This window comes from Sinocyclocheilus anshuiensis, unplaced genomic scaffold (genome assembly GCF_001515605.1).
Source record: "Sinocyclocheilus anshuiensis isolate Anshui unplaced genomic scaffold, SAMN03320099.WGS_v1.1 scaffold579, whole genome shotgun sequence".
NCBI lineage: Eukaryota > Metazoa > Chordata > Actinopteri > Cypriniformes > Cyprinidae > Sinocyclocheilus > Sinocyclocheilus anshuiensis.
In genome coordinates this window covers 3,196,744-3,215,610 of record NW_015551075.1, presented here as the reverse complement: position 1 = coordinate 3,215,610, position 18,867 = coordinate 3,196,744, and the positions used below count along the sequence as shown (strand labels likewise).

The window sequence follows — 18,867 nt, the reverse complement described above, 5'->3', positions numbered from 1 at the left end:
AGCCGTTCAGCGATTTCTGGGGTTTGCCAATTTCTACAGGCGGTTCATTCGAGGGTTTAGCCAAATCGCCCTACCCCTGACTAATCTCACCTCCACGCTAAGGCGTTTCAATTGGTCTGAACCGGCTCAGGAGGCCTTTGAGAAATTAAAGGGCCGCTTTGTGTCAGCCCCTATCCTTAGGAATCCGGACCCGTCTCGCCAATTCGTAGTGGAGGTGGATGCATCAGAGGTGGGAGTGGGGGCTATTTTGTCCCAGAGATCACCCGCTGACGACAAAATACACCCTTGCGCCTTTTTCTCTCATCGTCTTACCCCCTCGGAACGGAACTACGATATCGGGAATAAGGAGTTACTGGCCGTTAAGTTGGCGTTGGAGGAGTGGGGTCACTGGCTGGAGGGTGCGGGGGTTCCTTTTTTGGTTTGGACCGACCATAAGAACCTTGAGTACATCCGTTCCGCCAAAAGACTAAATTCTCGACAGGCCCGCTGGGCTCTATTCTTCGGGCGTTTTAACTTTAGCATCTCCTATCGCCCAGGGAGTAAGAACGGTAAACCCGACGCGCTCTCGCGGCTTTTTGAAGCTGACTCTGAGTCCACCTCTCCGGCGCCCATCGTGCCACCCAGCCGAGTGGTTGCGGCGGTCACCTGGGAGGTGGAATCCAGAGTCCGCGAGGCGCTAGACGGCGTCACCATCCCCGCCGGATGCCCAGAGGGTCTGTTGTTTGTGCCCAGGTCGGTTCGAACCAGCATCCTTCAGTGGGGCCATTCTTCTGGACTAGCTTGCCACCCGGGAGCTGCTCGTACTATTTCGCTGATTAAGCAACGGTTTTGGTGGCTGTCGGTGGCGCGGGACGCTCGCGAGTTCGTGTTGGCCTGCTTCGAGACCCTGGTCCCACATTGCTATGGACTTTGTCACAGGCCTACCCCCGTCTGATGGTAACACTGTAGTCCTCACGGTGGTAAACAGGTTCTCGAAGACGGTTCATTTCATTCCCCTCCCCAAATTACCTTCAGCGAGGGAGACCATTGTTCCATCCGCGCATGCGTTTATTCGGAGATGCCTCCGGACATGGAGGCTCGCCAGACAAGCCCTTATCCGGACTGGCGAAAGGAAGGTGTCGGCGGACCATCACCGCTCTAAGCCCCCACTTTACGTTTGCGGTCAGAAGGTCTGGTTGTCTATCCTGAACATTCCTCTTAAACTGCCCGCACGTAAACTGGGACCTAAATTCATTAGACCGTACATCGTGACTAAAGTGCTTAACCCGGTGACTGTTCGACTCAAGTTACCCCCCATGCTTAAGAGAGTTCACCCCGTGTTTCATGTATCCAGAATCAAGCCCATCATTCGCTCCCCCTTCCAACCCCAGACCTCGGCCCCTCCGCCTCCTAGACTCATCGAGGACTCCACATTTGAACAGTCAATAGCAAATACTTAAACTAATAACAAAACATACTTACAGTCGCTGATTCAGAAGCGGCAGATTGTCATAGCAAAGTCGGAATTGTCAGTACCGGTACCTTCTCCGACTCCTTTCTGCCTCTCACCTGTGCGCTGTCGTTGTCATTTGCATGTGGTGGTTGTTGTGATTCTGTCAGTTTCATACACACATGGTGGAGCAATCAGCACTCACTCGCGGGGCTGCGCGCTCTATTAGCCCGCACCTGGTACTCGTTCCCACTTCCTATATATTCCTGTCTTTGTCTTCTTTCGGCGTGGGTATGTCTTATGTGTTTTTGTGCCGTATGGGCGCGTTTTGAGTTTTCACTCTCCTCTATACTCTCTGCACTATTTCCAGGATCCTCAGGCGAGGAATTAATATATTTGTTCAGATGTTTGACCGTTTCAGAGGATGGCAGGTGATGAATGAAGACCTAAGGAAATGTTTTTGAACTTTTTAATGGTCCGTTCCCACATCCGGGGGTTTGGCCCCATCTGGGGTTCGCGTGTCCGGTTGTATTCTAAGGCAGGGGATTTTTGCGCTCTCTCTCACTGTATGGTGATGTGAAAAAGATATTGGTTTTAAGGTCAATAACAGAATAAGTAGACAATTCTATCAGATCATGAGAACATATCACAATATATGTGTGTTTGTGCTTGCACATATAATATGACGGTTGTATAAAATAATTTAAATAAAATATGTAACATGCCTAATAATAAATTGGGGATAAAACAATAAATAAATAAATAAAATTCCTCTTACATTTTTCCCAGGACAAAGATTTCCTCCTAGTGCAGGAATGACTATTCTTCAAATGAGATGTTTCCCAAAATTGTGTTTAGTTTAAGCTGGAAAAGCTTAATGCGGAGCAATAGTTCATTTTGAGCAACGTGAACCCTACCTCAAACGGGGTTTAAAATGCTTTTAGCTAATATCACATCTATTTTAAATATTAATTAACCTTTATTCATCCAATTTTTTTATTTGTTTAAACAGATGTTCTCACGAAGTTCGAACAAACCATTATGTTATGTTTTGTTTAAATAACAGTAGTACTAGGTGTTTGTAGACATGTTGCGGATCTATCCGTGACGATATAAATATTGTCTTCTGTCACAGTTGTAATCTACACATTCCTAAGGTATTTTCATAGACTTTCAGTGCGGAAGAGTTATGGTTCTCCATCACCGCTCAAAATCACATCTACTAAAAAAAAAACAAAAAAAAAAACTAATAGACTATCTTTAAACTACGGCTGTGTATATATATATATATATATATATATTTGATGTTAAAATTATCTTTATTATTCATATTAAAATATTTTAATATCCATTTTATATTCTTTTAGTTACATTTGCTATTTCTTTATTCACCCATAGATTATACAAGTCTCAACACAAGTACAAACATGTACAAAAACACAAACATACATGCAAACACACATAAACACAGACACTCAGCACAAACACAAACATACTCGCAAACACAAACACTCAATCACACACAAACACTCAACACAAACACAAGCATACACACAAACACTCAAAGAAACACAAATATGCGGCAAAACACAAACATACACACAAACACAAACACTCAATCACACACAAACACTCCACACAAACACAAGCATACAAACAAACACTCAAACAAACACAAACATACATGCAAAACGCAAACCCAAACATACACGCAAATGCACACAAACACACACACACACACACACACACACACACTGCAGTTAAACATTAAAACTTTTACAATGTCTCATACAAACCTTTTACAAATAAATTTTTTACCATCACACTGTGTATCTCTACAAGATGATGAAAAGCAGTATGATTAAACAATGACGTAACTTTTGTTTTAACAAATAAGTTTAAATTTTGTAGATTTTTCAAACCTAAAACCATGATGCTCTAATGCAGGGGTTAAAAGTAGTATGAAATGTATGAAATATTTTTATCTTTAAGATATTTGTAATTACAGACTAAAAGCTTTAGTTTGATTAAAACAATTGAGTTTATACATTTCTCTTGAATGCGTATACGGTAACCAGCGAGTACATGAGACAGTATAAATACATAACCTCATAAATTCAGCATGATTCTATCATATTAATCAATAAAAAAGACTTAATTTTTATACCAAATCTGACTTTCTCTTCAAAACACAACAAACTTCCTTATGACTTTTTTTGTTGTTCTTGAACAACTGGTTTGTTGGGGAAAAACACATGCTGTAGTGTTATGTTTCTAAGGTAGGATGCTGGTAAGGCAAGGCAAGGCAAGGTTATTTATATAGCACATTTCATACACAATGGTAATTCAAAGTGCTTTACATAAAAGAAATGAAATAATAATAAAAAAATAATAATCACATCAATAAAACAAGGAATTTAAAACTTTGAAAATGATTTAAAAATTGATTTAAGAGGTTTAAAACTAATTTAAAACAGTTAAGAATAGAAAATGATTATACATAAAATATAGTGCAATCAGTTCGGACATTGCACAGTGCTCATTCAGTAAATGCACAGCTAAACAGATGAGTTTTGAGTCTGCATTTAAATGTGACTAATGTTTTAGCACATCTGATCTCTTCTGGAAGCTGATTCCAACTGCGGGCGGCATAATAACTAAAAGCGGACTCCCCTTGTTTTGTGTGAACCCTTGGTATTACACACACACACACACACACACACACACACACACACGAACATACATGCAAAACGCAAACCCAAACATACACACAAATGCAAACACACACACACACAAACACGCACACTGCAGTTAAAAATTAAAACTTTTACAATGTCTCATACAAACCTTTTACAAATAATTTTTTTTACCATCACGCACACTGCAGTTAAAAATTAAAACTTTTACAATGTCTCATACAAACCTTTTACAAATAATTTTTTTTACCATCACACTGTGTATCTCTACAAGATGATGAAAAGCAGTATGATTAAACAATGACGTAACTTTTGTTTTAACAAATAAGTTTAAATTTTGTAGATTTTTCAAACCTAAAACCATGATGCTCTAATGCAGGGGTTAAAAGTAGTATGAAATGTATGAAATATTTTTATCTTTAAGGTATTTGTAATTACAGACTAAAAGCTTTAGTTTGATTAAAACAAATGAGTTTATACATTTCTCTTGAATACATATACGGTAACCAGCTGTAACAGAGTCCTGAGACAAATGAAAATAGAATGTATGAAAGATTTTTCTCTTTAAGATATTTGTAATTACAGACTAAAAGCTTTAGTTTGATTAAAACAATTGAGTTTATACATTTCTCTTGAATATGTATACGGTCCCCAGCGAGTACATGAAACAGTATAAATACATAACCTCATAAATTCAGCATGATTCTATCATATTAATCAATAAAAAAGACTTAATTTTATACCAAATCTGACTTTCTCTTCAAAACACAACAAACTTCCTTATGACTTTTTTGTTGTTGTTGTTGAACAACTGGTTTGTTGGGGAAAAACACATGCTGTAGTGTTATGTTTCTAAGGTAGGATGCTGGTAGTTAAATCACATCTTTAATCTAAAACATTTTTCATCACATCACTCTCTCGCACGCATGCACGCATCTCTCTCTCTCTCTCTCTCTCACACACACACACACACACACAGCTTTCCCAGACTCCCACAAACTGCCAACAACATTCTTAAGTTTGTTTTATCATTTAGCTGTAGCTGTAGTAATTCCTAATATAATTATTTTAAGCATTATTACAAGTATAGATTCTGAAAGAGCTCATTAACCTTTTTAACTCTAAAAATGTGAACAATATCACTTAAGACTAGTTTGACAAATAAGGGTATGTTCATAAAACAAGCCTGGACCCAATTTGAAGCATTCTAACAACAAGTACAACCATTGCAGAAAATGTATTATAGCATCGCAGTAAGATATAACTCTGGATGTGTGATTGACCAACTTATTAGAAGTTCAACATATTACAAGTCCCAGCTTACCTAGTTTATGATGACCCACATGTCTACCTCACTATGTGGGAAGATTTGCATAACGCCGCCCAAATGTTCACTCAAAGAAAGAAGGCGTAACTTTTATTCTCACCGTAGTATTGTTGCCGCTGCCGCCATGTCGTGAAGGCGCTGTGTGCTTCATTGTGAAAGCGAAACTACTTTGTTTGGTCTTCCAAAAGAGGACGATATCCGCTTCGTCATGCCTGGAGCTGATCCATGCTGGTCGCTGAGGGAATACATCAACTTAGTGCTGTGGATCGCCAGATGGTCGCTGAGGGAATACATCAACTTAGTGCTGTGGATCGCCGGATCGGCTTTCACCGTGGACGAAGTTTTAACGAGAAAACATCTCGTTATTACGAGAAAAGATGTCGTTAAAACAATATAACATCTCGTTATTACGACATAATTGAGTGGAAAAAATAATATGTGTGTGGCAGCAATGCGTCACCATACTTAAAAAGTCTTAAATTTGATTTTAGAAATCCTGCAGATACCCTGTTATATTATTGTACCATTTGGAATAACTGTTTGTGCTGCTCTTCATGAGCAAATTGCTCCAGCTGCATGTTTCAGCTCTTTCCATGTAGATCATGGATGGGCAACGTTGATAGTGATGAGGGCCAGCACTTTTCTCCTTTATACCAAGAGGCCAGATTACCAATCCACATCGACACACCTTTTACACCATCTTACTCAATATCTTTTTTAGTGAAGGAAATCATAGTATAATTAATGTAATTTTTAAAAAAGATTTTATTAACTATAAATCTTGTGCAGTTATGATAATTAAAATGGGAAACTTTGTTGTCAGTTGACAACAATATTACCCTAGCAAGCCAGTGTAAACACCTCAATTGCATTTTCTGTAAATTTGCAACAAACAAATGTACAGAGGTTCTGTTTTTGATGAGTGGCCTACAGAACATTTTCAACACAACCTAAGAGGACAGTTAAAAAAGTGCTTATTCAAAAAACTACCTGTCGACGGGTGCAGAAATCTCATTAAGAGCTATCCAGAAATTGCCTCTAAAGGCTGTGCAACAAAATATTAGGTTAAGGGTCCCATTATTTTTGTCCATGCCATTTTACTTTGCTTTTGATTTTTTTGATTCAACAGAATATTTCAAATAAACAGTAATATTATTATTACTAATTCAGTGTAAAAGTTCAACTGAGCAGCAGATTACTGATTTGAGTCGGATAGGCCTAAAAGGCTTAGTTCTGCTCCAGAAAAAAGAACCTGAAATATAGCATATTTCAAAAACTGTATGCATGTTGAACAAAGTTAAGCTTAGATTTTAACTTCATCTATGCACATAATTTATAAATTGTTACAGCCCATGAAGCAAATAAGCCAACTACCATTTGCTTCTATTTTACCTTAAAAGTCTTTAAAAGTGTCATAACTTTGCCAAAATGTATCTGTGGTGGCAGATACCAAACTTTTTTTTTTATTTTTTTTTTTATGATGCTGCCTTTTTAATAATTAATAAAGGATTAGTTACAATCCCACTCTTTGTTTATCCCACATCTCGGTGGTAGAAAGTTGGCATCTCAAACCACAAGTGATTTATTTTGATCAAATTCTATTTGCGTCATGTTAGATGAATGTATCTGATTGCCCTCTACACATATAATAACTGAGCACTATAAAATGAACATTTCATCATGCCACTTACAAGGGCAAGTTTACAATAAAGCTGATGCGCTAATTTTAATGTTAAGGTAAGTAATCAACATGTGAAACATCAGTGTAATATTTGTAAATATCAATAAATAACAAGAAAACAAACTATTTTTAATAATACATGTTTTATTATAAATACATATCAAATATACTTTTGTATTTACATAGGACAGACATGGATAACATATATAACTAAGAATAACAGTATTAACTTTGGTTCATATTTATTGCTTCCACAAGATAGGAAGCCAAACATCCACATTCATGTACTGTAAACAATACAGTAGTAGGCATCATATTCTGCTGTCAGCTCCAGTAAGCTTGAGGAACAAGATGATAGCCAAAGTTTCTGCCATAAACCTAAAATACAGGATAGAGAATTGGTTTGGGTACAATACATCTAAATAAGTTAGCTTGATTGGTTTGTTCATTTTCAGCTGTTAATTGCATGACACTGATAGTGGTGAAAAAATGCCTTGCGTTCAATGCTCTCTTACTCAATATCTTTTTTAGTGAAGGAAATCATAGTATAATTAATGTAATTTTTAAAAAAGATTTTATTAACTATAAATCTTGTGCAGTTATGATAATTAAAATGGGAAACTTTGTTGTCAGTTGACAACAATATTACCCTAGCAAGCCAGTGTAAACACCTCAATTGCATTTTCTGTAAATTTGCAACAAACAAATGTACAGAGGTTCTGTTTTTGATGAGTGGCCTACAGAACATTTTCAACACAACCTAAGAGGACAGTTAAAAAAGTGCTTATTCAAAAAACTACCTGTCGACGGGTGCAGAAATCTCATTAAGAGCTATCAAGAAATTGCCTCTAAAGGCTGTGCAACAAAATATTAGGTTAAGGTTCCCATTATTTTTGTCCATGCCATTTTACTTTGCTTTTGATTTTTTTGATTCAACAGAATATTTCAAATAAACAGTAATATTATTATTACTAATTCAGTGTAAAAGTTCAACTGAGCAGCAGATTACTGATTTGAGTCGGATAGGCCTAAAAGGCTTAGTTCTGCTCCAGAAAAAAGAACCTGAAATATAGCATATTTCAAAAACTGTATGCATGTTGAACAAAGTTAAGCTTAGATTTTAACTTCATCTATGCACATAATTTATAAATTGTTACAGCCCATGAAGCAAATAAGCCAACTACCATTTGCTTCTATTTTACCTTAAAAGTCTTTAAAAGTGTCATAACTTTGCCAAAATGTATCTGTGGTGGCAGATACCAAACTTTTTTTTTTATTTTTTTTTTTATGATGCTGCCTTTTTAATAATTAATAAAGGATTAGTTACAATCCCACTCTTTGTTTATCCCACATCTCGGTGGTAGAAAGTTGGCATCTCAAACCACAAGTGATTTATTTTGATCAAATTCTATTTGCGTCATGTTAGATGAATGTATCTGATTGCCCTCTACACATATAATAACTGAGCACTATAAAATGAACATTTCATCATGCCACTTACAAGGGCAAGTTTACAATAAAGCTGATGCGCTAATTTTAATGTTAAGGTAAGTAATCAACATGTGAAACATCAGTGTAATATTTGTAAATATCAATAAATAACAAGAAAACAAACTATTTTTAATAATACATGTTTTATTATAAATACATATCAAATATACTTTTGTATTTACATAGGACAGACATGGATAACATATATAACTAAGAATAACAGTATTAACTTTGGTTCATATTTATTGCTTCCACAAGATAGGAAGCCAAACATCCACATTCATGTACTGTAAACAATACAGTAGTAGGCATCATATTCTGCTGTCAGCTCCAGTAAGCTTGAGGAACAAGATGATAGCCAAAGTTTCTGCCATAAACCTAAAATACAGGATAGAGAATTGGTTTGGGTACAATACATCTAAATAAGTTAGCTTGATTGGTTTGTTCATTTTCAGCTGTTAATTGCATGACACTGATAGTGGTGAAAAAATGCCTTGCGTTCAATGCTCAAAACAAATATATAAAAGGTTATCTGAATTCAGATATTATTTTGTCAGCAATAAATATCTTTCAAATATATTTGATAAATATTCAGTATGTAGATAGTTACATGGATAGATACAAATGAAAAACTCATTTTATTTGTTTTATCAAGCTATTTATTCCTTTATTTATTTTTCTGGTGTTACATTTATTTATTTATTTTCCTGAAGGTTTAGGTTATTTAAAGTGTTGAAAAAGTGAAAATAGAAAAAAAAGAAAAAGAAAAAACAAAACACAACTTCAACCTGGTGTTTTGCGACACCTAGTGGCGGTACTGCAAGGGGTCTGCCAATTATTTATTTTTTTTTGACTCATGATTATTTTACTGCTTCTGCACTATTTATATTTCCTTTATTTATTTTTCTGGTGTTACATTTATTTATTTATTTTCCTGAAGGTTTAGGTTATTTAAAGTGTTGAAAAAGTGAAAATAGAAAAAAAAGAAAAAGAAAAAACAAAACAAAACTTCAACCTGGTGTTTTGCGACACCTAGTGGCGGTACTTCAAGGGGTCTGCCAATTATTTATTTATTTTTGACTCATGATTATTTTACTGCTTCTGCACTATTTATATATTATATAATATTTCTATATACATACAATATATTTAAAAGTATAATTATATAATAAAATAAAATATATAAAATATATTATACATTATATTTAAATAAAGAAAAATTACATTATACTACAATAAATTATTTAAAAAATATATAGTTATTTTATCATCCATAAAAAAATAAGTATTATTTACATACCTGGTATGTCTGTGTTGTTTGAGCACACTGTTGTGACTGGAGGAAGCCGTCTATATTTGCAGAGAAGTTTTGCTCTGTTGAATGCTGCTGTGAGGAACCACCATACTGATCTATGCTGATCTCATCACATTGCCCTGTATGAGCAGAGCAACCCTCATACTGTCCATCATAATGCCCATAACCCTGTTCTTGCTCAACCCAATCTCCAGCCATAGTCCTGCACTGAAAATAACCAACGATTTCTGGAGAATATGAGCAGCTGCTGGAGTTCATGTTCCTCCTGTGTTTCTGCTCTTCTTCACTGAGACCCAGCTGAGCAGACAGAAACGAGATGTAGCGTATGGTGAGCCGGAGCATCTCGATCTTGGTCAGGGTTTGGCCTACGGGAGCTACAGATGGAGGCAGGTATGTCCTGAGATGGTGGAGAGATTTGGTCAGATCCCTCATCCTCAACTTCTCCTTCTCACTAGCGTTCTGCCGTTGCTAGCTCGGGTTCTTCAGCCTTAATCGGCGTTTCCTCTTGACGACACTTGCAGGTTTGACTGATTTTGAGCATGCAGGCTGGGCCTGGTGGGATGGGGAGAAGCCCCGGTCCATGGATGGAGTCGGTGAAACGGTGTCTGGAGAGGAAACGCTGTAAAACTCTGAGCTCTGAGCTCGAGCAGCTCCACTGGTTCTGCTGGCTGTGGCTTGAGCTTTCCATATTGTGACTCTGAGGGTGAATGAAGGCTGGACGGAGGGCTGAAGGTTTATATGTTGGACTCAGAGGTGCGAGGTGACACCTCTGCAGGCTTGCGGTAGACATCGCTATCTCTCAGACCCCAGGACTCGGCCTGGATCTGTCTGGGAAAGACTCAGAGAGGCCACAGGAGCAGAGGTGTGAATTTTGACTCCTCTTCAAAACAACAAACTAGTGCAGCTACTCTCCCAGACAACTCATCTTGTGCAACTGACCAAACAATGTATGGGTTCTGTTTAATTGATTTTAATTTATCTAAGAAACTCACCTCTGATAATTCTCAAAAAGGAGGAATTTTTAAAAGAAATTTGAAAGAAATACTTTAATTCAGCAAGAATGCATTAAATAATTCAAAGGTGACAGTAAAGATATTTATAATGTTGCAATATAGTTAAAAACAAATGCTGTTCTGAACTTTCCATTAAAAAAAAATGCATCATGGTTTCCACAAAAATATTAAGCAACACAATTGTTTTCAACTTTTATAATAATAGGAAATGTTTCTTGAGCAGCAAATCAGTTTATTAGAATAATTTCTCAAGGATCACTGAAGACTGGATTAATGGCTGTTGAAAATTCAGCTTTGTATCACAGAAATAAATTACATTTTAAAATGCATCATGGTTTCCACAAAAATATTAAGCAACACAATTGTTTTCAACTTTTATAATAATAGGAAATGTTTCTTGAGCAGCAAATCATTTTATTAGAATAACTTCTCAAGGATCACTGAAGACTGGATTAATGGCTGTTGAGAATTCAGCTTTGTATCACAGAAATAAATTACATTTTAAAATATATTAAAATAGAAAACCGTTATTTTAACTTGTAATAATAGTTTACATCATTACTGTTTTTACTGTATTTTTATTCAAATAAATGCTGCATTGGTGAACATAAGAGACTTCTTTTAACTACATATAAAAAAAAAATCTTGACCCTAAATCTTATAACATATATCAAATAAATATCAAATAACCGTGTTTCAATAGTACATTTATATCTTTTAGTTTTAGGTTAAACTAGTAAGGTAAAACAGTTAATCTTGATCATTTGATGATTCCCACTATCAGTGGGAGCAGCCTACAGCAAATTATACAGTACTTACAATATATTTAGCTCAATAATTCAAAACTGCTAGTTGTCTGAATGGGGTTGTATTTCAAAGACCTAAGCAGCATAATTGACCTTAATGATGTTTAATGATGCTTAATAAACCCCATTAGCAGATTGCACTTGAGGTGTGACATTCACACAGACTGGTGACCAGTTTTGCAGTTTTGTGGTCGATATAGTCACAGTGGTCAGTGAAGTAGGTCTCATTCAGACGTGATAATGAGCACATTACAAAAAACGAATTGTATCTGATTGATTGATCAGTGTATAGTTAGAAATATAAAAAAAAATGTGAAAAATTATATTGACATAGTTTATCTAATTTTATTAAATGGAAAAATATTAATATATAGGCCTAATATATTAAATGTATAATGTACAGAGTACCATTGAAAAGTTTTTACCATTGAAAATGTTTTTAAGCGACCGGCTGTTTAAGAAACAGTTCTTCTTATGCATTCCACAACGTATCAGTTTAGAAGTAGAAGTAAAAGTGAATTGCAGGTGTGCTTGTTAGCGGCCTGCTATGTGGTTTCTATATTGTTCTGGGTGATTGTTTATTTAAAGTGCCCCTATTATGGATAATGAAAGGTTCATATTTTGGTTTTGGGAGTCCCCAACATCAGGTTGACATGCATGCAATGGCAAAAAACACTTTCATTGTCTTATAATATGCATTTATTTTTTACCTTACTTGCTCAATGACTCCCAAACGATTCGCTCAATGATTAATTTTTCCAAACCCCTCCTTTGCCTGACGCTAATCTGCGGTGATTGGTCCGATTGGTCTCATTTTCATTTCATCATGCCTGTAATGCCTGATAAAGCAGCGTTTGTGAGCGCAGTGCTGCTTTGTGTACAGCGTTACCGGGGAAACAGCTATTTTACCGCTCCAAAAGCGGGATCTAGTGGCAAAGAAGGAATTTTAATTTTAATTCAGACCAACGCGAAAAGACCACAAGTGGGCGGGCAATATGCTAATGTTTCATGTTGACGTCAACATGAAACGGCTTGGGATTCGTTTTAAAAACGACTCGTTTCAATGATTCAGAGTCGACTCTTTCTTTTGAGAGACAATAACTTTATACACGGAGTACTTTCAGATTTAAAACTTTGCAGGATGTTTTAATTCACTTAGAGCTGTGGTACACACTGCATGAAAGGTAATTTTCAAAAATTCATAATAGGAGCACTTTAAATGTCACCTTATCTTCAATCTGGATTTTGATTCCGGAAAATGCCTTCAAATTGCTGGAGAGTCTCTTGACCGCAATTCGGAGCAGGAATGTTGGAAAATTTGATAGAGTTGTTGCCGAGGCCAAGTAGAATGTGTGACGTAGCGATGACGTTTGTTGTCGCACGACTGTTTGAATGTGGACGCAGAAGAAGAAAGTGTGTACAGACCAAAAAAAATAATAATAAATCCTCGAAAGGAAAATAACAATAAAATCTTAATAAAAACAAACTAACAAATGACCAGAGAGCTGCAAAAGTTGCAATAATCCGCAAGCTTCGCGATGAACGAGCTGGTGAGTATAGTAGGCTAAATTACAATGGCGTCACGTTGTTTTTACGGGACTGTCCAGAATGTGTGTAAACATAAGCACTCCAGAAAATTAAATCAGTCCCACAAAATCCACCTTATCCATATCTAATAACCTGTGTTACTTACACGAAAGTGATTTCCAATCATGTTATCATGTCAGTACCACAGAGACTTTCAAAGAATACAAATTAGCATTTGTTTGTAGGCCTATCACAATAGTTTAGACTAGTTTGCGCTCACAGATATAATCTAACCAGGTAACCATGAAAATGTTCCAGATTCATTTCTTGAGAATGGATTCTCTGAGCTCTGTGACCTCCAGGCTGCCCTCTCTGTCTTTCTGTAGTGAGAGAGTGAATGAGCAGCGTGCTAGATTTGGCACCTCCGTAGGCCTACTGCAGACGAATGAGTGAAGCTGGCACCTGTGTGTGTCTTTCCATCAAACTCCCACAGAAACTCAACTAAAATATCAGTTCCTCATGCTTATTTTTGCAGTGGAAACATACATGAATGCATTTGTACATTTGGTAAATTGCATGTTACCTGCTTTGACTTTAGTTACTTTTTTACTTGGTATATAAATATTTCACTGTGGTCTGGCAAGACCTAGCAAAGCGAGGCCTTTCACACCCTTGGTATGAAACGTGACAAGCGACAGAGTAGATTTAAACCAAGAAGCACATTGTGCAAGAATAAAACTGTTATTGCACAAGCAAACTCCCATAAAACAATAAATATATATATATATATATATATATATGTGTGTGTGTGTGTATATATATATATATATATATATATATTTTTTTTAGAAGAGTAGCATATTTAGCTTTTAAAAAAAGGCACAGCAATTTATAATCTAGTAAATCTGGTAAAAGAATTATCTAGATTTTTGTTTCACACCTTTGCACAAATAAGTGACCATCACAAGAGGTGTGACTGAGTCACACGTGAGCCCTGACCTTGTTTTTACAAGTGCCTTTCCATGTGCACATACTCAGGAAAGCATGGGAACTTAATCTAAAACCAACATACTGTGGTTTTCTCATTTTCTTTATATTGTGCTGAGAAAGAGCACGAATCACTGACAATCAAAAGTAAAATGATAATGTTTTATATTTTATTTTTATACCATCACAAACCAGAACAAACAAAAAACATAATTTGATCCTTTCTTGTTTAAATTTTTGAACATAAAATATAAAAAGAATAGATTTTAGATTTTAGATTTGACAAAGCTATTAAGACTTACTATGGAGGCCTTTCTGTAGCTTTTAATCAGTGTTGACCTAATAAAATAAAATACATTTGAATAACTTTTTTTGTGGTCAAAAGTGGAAAAAAGAAAGACGTACAACTATTATTTTTTGAGCCATTCCTTCATAATTACTATTCACACGTTTAAAACAGAAAAATAAAATCTAAATCACATAATCTACATATTTTCTCACAGGAAATGAGCATTATACACACTTCACATAAGTCAAATTTAAAAATGTCTATCTTTATACAAACAATGTCATTCTGATGTAGTATGATCATTTTCTAATTAAAAGGCATGACAAACAATAGTTAAAAAGATGGGAATCCGAGAACATAAGAGTTAAAACACAGTGAAAATATAATTATCTAATGTGAAATCAATATATACCACAATATTAACAAATACAACACAACAAAAACTAGCAGATAACGAAAAGCTGATGAAAAGCAGAGATGTCATTTAAAGATTGAACTTACAAAGTTACTATGTGTTTCAATATAAAAAGGGAATTTGATATCAGTACTCACCTCTAAATCATTTTTTTATAATATGTGAACCTTGAGCACTAAACCAGTCTTAAGTCGCTGGGGTATATTTGTAGCAATAGCCAAAAATACATTGTATGGGTCAAAATAGATTTTTCTTTTATGCCAAAAATCATTAGGATATTAAGTAAAGATCATGTTCCATGAAGATATTATGTAAATTTCCTACTGTAAATATATCAAAACTTAATTTCCACCATACATCAATGGAAAGCTTATTTATTCAGCTTTCAGATGATGTATGAATCTCAATTTCGAAAAATTGACCCTTATGACTGGTTTTGTGGTCCAGGGTCACATATATTTCCACATTTTGGATTCCTTACTCAAAATATAGCCACTGTGAACACTTTAAACAAACATATGCTCTACAACTTTAGTTTAAAAGAAGTAATACTATGAAAGTAATACTACGGTACAATGGTTCTAACATGACACCATATCAGCTTGACATGATTCAGCCCTTTAGCTGGCAGTGTTCTGCAGTCCAACATGTGGTCATCCAGTGTCCAGCTGGACCCAACGCTGAGGCCTTGAGGAGTTTGGCTTTTTCACTGAAGAATGACCTCTCGTGTCTCACGCAACTTAAACGCTAGCAGTCCTCCGCACACTAGCGCTGAGAAGGACAGGATGATGGGGATGATCTTGGTGATGCCGATAAACTTGCCAAAGATGAAAGTGCTAATGATAGCTGCCAGTTTACATGTGCCATTCAGCACACCGAAAGCTGTGGCTCTGAGGACACAAACCATGGATGAGTGAGCACAGTGTGGAAGAAGAGTAGCATACATACTTCATAGCTTTATTCAGAGTCAACATCATGTTTACTTTGATGTAAATGTGTTTATGGGGCATAGAGGTTCAGGTTGTTTAATACGTTGCACTGTTATCTACCTGGATTGTTCAGATCATAGTGAAAAAACGTTTGGAAAGTAGATGTGAAAATTATTTAATGAACTTATAGACTGTACAATATATTAAATGGACTGTTCACTTCACAAAATATTAAACAAAAGAGAATTAAAGAATTAACTAAATAAATAATAATAATAATAATAATAGTAATAATAAAAAATAACAAACGGTAAATAGATTAACAAAACATATTGAACATCCTTCTGTCTCTTACAGCCTCAATTTCATAAATAAATCAAATAAATATGATTTATTCTTCATTCTAATAAATGTTTCTAATAAATGCTGTTCTTTTGAAGTTTTTCAGATCAGAATCCTAAAAAAAAATACATCAGTTTTCATAAAAATATTAACCATCACTTTTTTCAATATTGATATAATTAAGAAATGGTTTTTGAGCTCCAAATCATCAAAACATCAAGCATCTTAGAATGATTTCTGAAGCATCATGTGACGCTGAAGACTGAAATTTCAGCTTTTTCAGCATTTTAAAATATATTCAAATAGAAAAACATTATATTAAATTATATGAATATTTCAAAATATTAGAAGTAATACTATGAAAGTAATACTACGGTACAATGGTTCTAACATGACACCATATCAGCTTGACATGATTCAGCCCTTTAGCTGGCAGTGTTCTGCAGTCCAACATGTGGTCATCCAGTGTCCAGCTGGACCCAACGCTGAGGCCTTGAGGAGTTTGGCTTTTTCACTGAAGAATGACCTCTCGTGTCTCACGCAACTTAAACGCTAGCAGTCCTCCGCACACTAGCGCTGAGAAGGACAGGATGATGGGGATGATCTTGGTGATGCCGATAAACTTGCCAAAGATGAAAGTGCTAATGATAGCTGCCAGTTTACATGTGCCATTCAGCACACCGAAAGCTGTGGCTCTGAGGACACAAACCATGGATGAGTGAGCACAGTGTGGAAGAAGAGTAGCATACATACTTCATAGCTTTATTCAGAGTCAACATCATGTTTACTTTGATGTAAATGTGTTTATGGGGCATAGAGGTTCAGGTTGTTTAATACGTTGCACTGTTATCTACCTGGATTGTTCAGATCATAGTGAAAAAACGTTTGGAAAGTAGATGTGAAAATTATTTAATGAACTTATAGACTGTACAATATATTAAATGGACTGTTCACTTCACAAAATATTAAACAAAAGAGAATTAAAGAATTAACTAAATAAATAATAATAATAATAATAATAGTAATAATAAAAAATAACAAACGGTAAATAGATTAACAAAACATATTGAACATCCTTCTGTCTCTTACAGCCTCAATTTCATAAATAAATCAAATAAATATGATTTATTCTTCATTCTAATAAATGTTTCTAATAAATGCTGTTCTTTTGAAGTTTTTCAGATCAGAATCCTAAAAAAAAATACATCAGTTTTCATAAAAATATTAACCATCACTTTTTTCAATATTGATATAATTAAGAAATGGTTTTTGAGCTCCAAATCATCAAAACATCAAGCATCTTAGAATGATTTCTGAAGCATCATGTGACGCTGAAGGCTGAAATTTCAGCTTTGCATCACAGGAATAAATTACATTTTAAAATATATTTAATTAGATTTTTTTTTTTGTATTATTGCAATAATATTTCACAATATTACTGTTTTGACTATATTTTTGATAAAAAAAAATGCAGCCTTGTTGAACATAAGAGGCTTCATTCAAAACATTAAAAAAATCTTTTAAATTGTAGTGTAGTTCAACAAATGCTTTCAAATGTTTTCTCATCTGTCTTGTATGAATTTGAAGTATTAGAGATGTCTTTTGGTGACAGATCTTTTGTACCTTTTCGAGGTTGGATAGAGCTCCACTGTGACGACCTCAATGCCGTTCCAAGCTGCAGCACTGGCTGCGAAGAAGAGGCAGTGGAAGAGGACGACAGCCCACTGACTGAAGCACAGGAGCACGAAGAATGTGCAGCCAGCCGAGCCTAACATGGACCCCCCTGCAAACAAACACACACACAATTCATTTAGATACTATAAACCCATTGAAAGGTATTGACAAATCCATAACAGTTTTGTGTAACCACTCACCTATAATTTTAAGTCGTCCTATTTTATCCATTAATAGGCCTGCTATGATGTTGCCCGGTAATACAGACAAACTGCCCAGGAAGCTGACCAGATAGATCAGGGTGTCATTTTCCTCTTGGATATTTAGATGACAGCCCTTTTTGGGGTGCAGAAATGTTGTATTTTCCAGCTTACAGTTAATGAACTTGGAATCTTCCCACAGGTCTGCAAGAAACGTGACAAAAACATTGTAAAATAACAGTAATCAAAGGAAACCCAAAATAACCATTGAAATATATAATGGGCTCACTGTTAATATATAATATATTAAAAAAATGTACGAATTGAATACCAGTATTGTAGAAGACTGTGTTTTTAAGGGTGCAGTTCTCAAAGAAGGTGTCTGTTGATCTGATGTCCTCAAAATAACAGTTCTCAAAGAGTGATTCCTCAAACTTCACGTTTCTTATTTCTATGTTGATAAACCTGCATGTAAAGTACATCAAAATTGACTGCTCAACCAATACACAAACATTACCATTCAAAAGTTTGGGGTCGGTTTTCATACTTTTTTGCATGCATTAAATCAATCAAATAGTCAAGATATGAAAGTAAAGATATTTATAATAATACAAAAGATATCTATTCATCAAATAATCCAGAAAAAAATACGTGTAACTGTTTTCAACATTGATGATAATAAAAATGTGTCTTGAGCAGCAAATCAGCATATTAGAATGATTTCTGAAGGATCGTGTGACACTTAA

General features: G+C 35.3%; 1 protein-coding gene and 1 pseudogene across 1 annotated transcript in view; both read right to left on the bottom strand.

The window, feature by feature from the left end:
• Positions 1 to 8,948: 8,948 nt before the first annotated feature.
• Positions 8,949 to 10,627, bottom strand: LOC107662330 (mesoderm posterior protein 2-like; annotated as a pseudogene).
• Positions 10,628 to 16,606: 5,979 nt separating this feature from the next.
• The window catches only part of LOC107662329 (synaptic vesicle glycoprotein 2B-like), a 9,402-nt gene continuing 7,141 nt past the window's right edge, over positions 16,607 to 18,867 (bottom strand). The window contains exons 8-11 of the mRNA XM_016452314.1: positions 18,453 to 18,586; positions 18,122 to 18,325; positions 17,871 to 18,030; positions 16,607 to 16,942 (exon numbers count right to left, since the gene is read on the bottom strand). Of these exons, the coding sequence (XP_016307800.1) occupies positions 16,759 to 16,942; positions 17,871 to 18,030; positions 18,122 to 18,325; positions 18,453 to 18,586 (682 nt within the window). The 3' untranslated portion in view covers positions 16,607 to 16,758. The remainder of the gene's footprint in view (positions 16,943 to 17,870; positions 18,031 to 18,121; positions 18,326 to 18,452; positions 18,587 to 18,867) is intronic.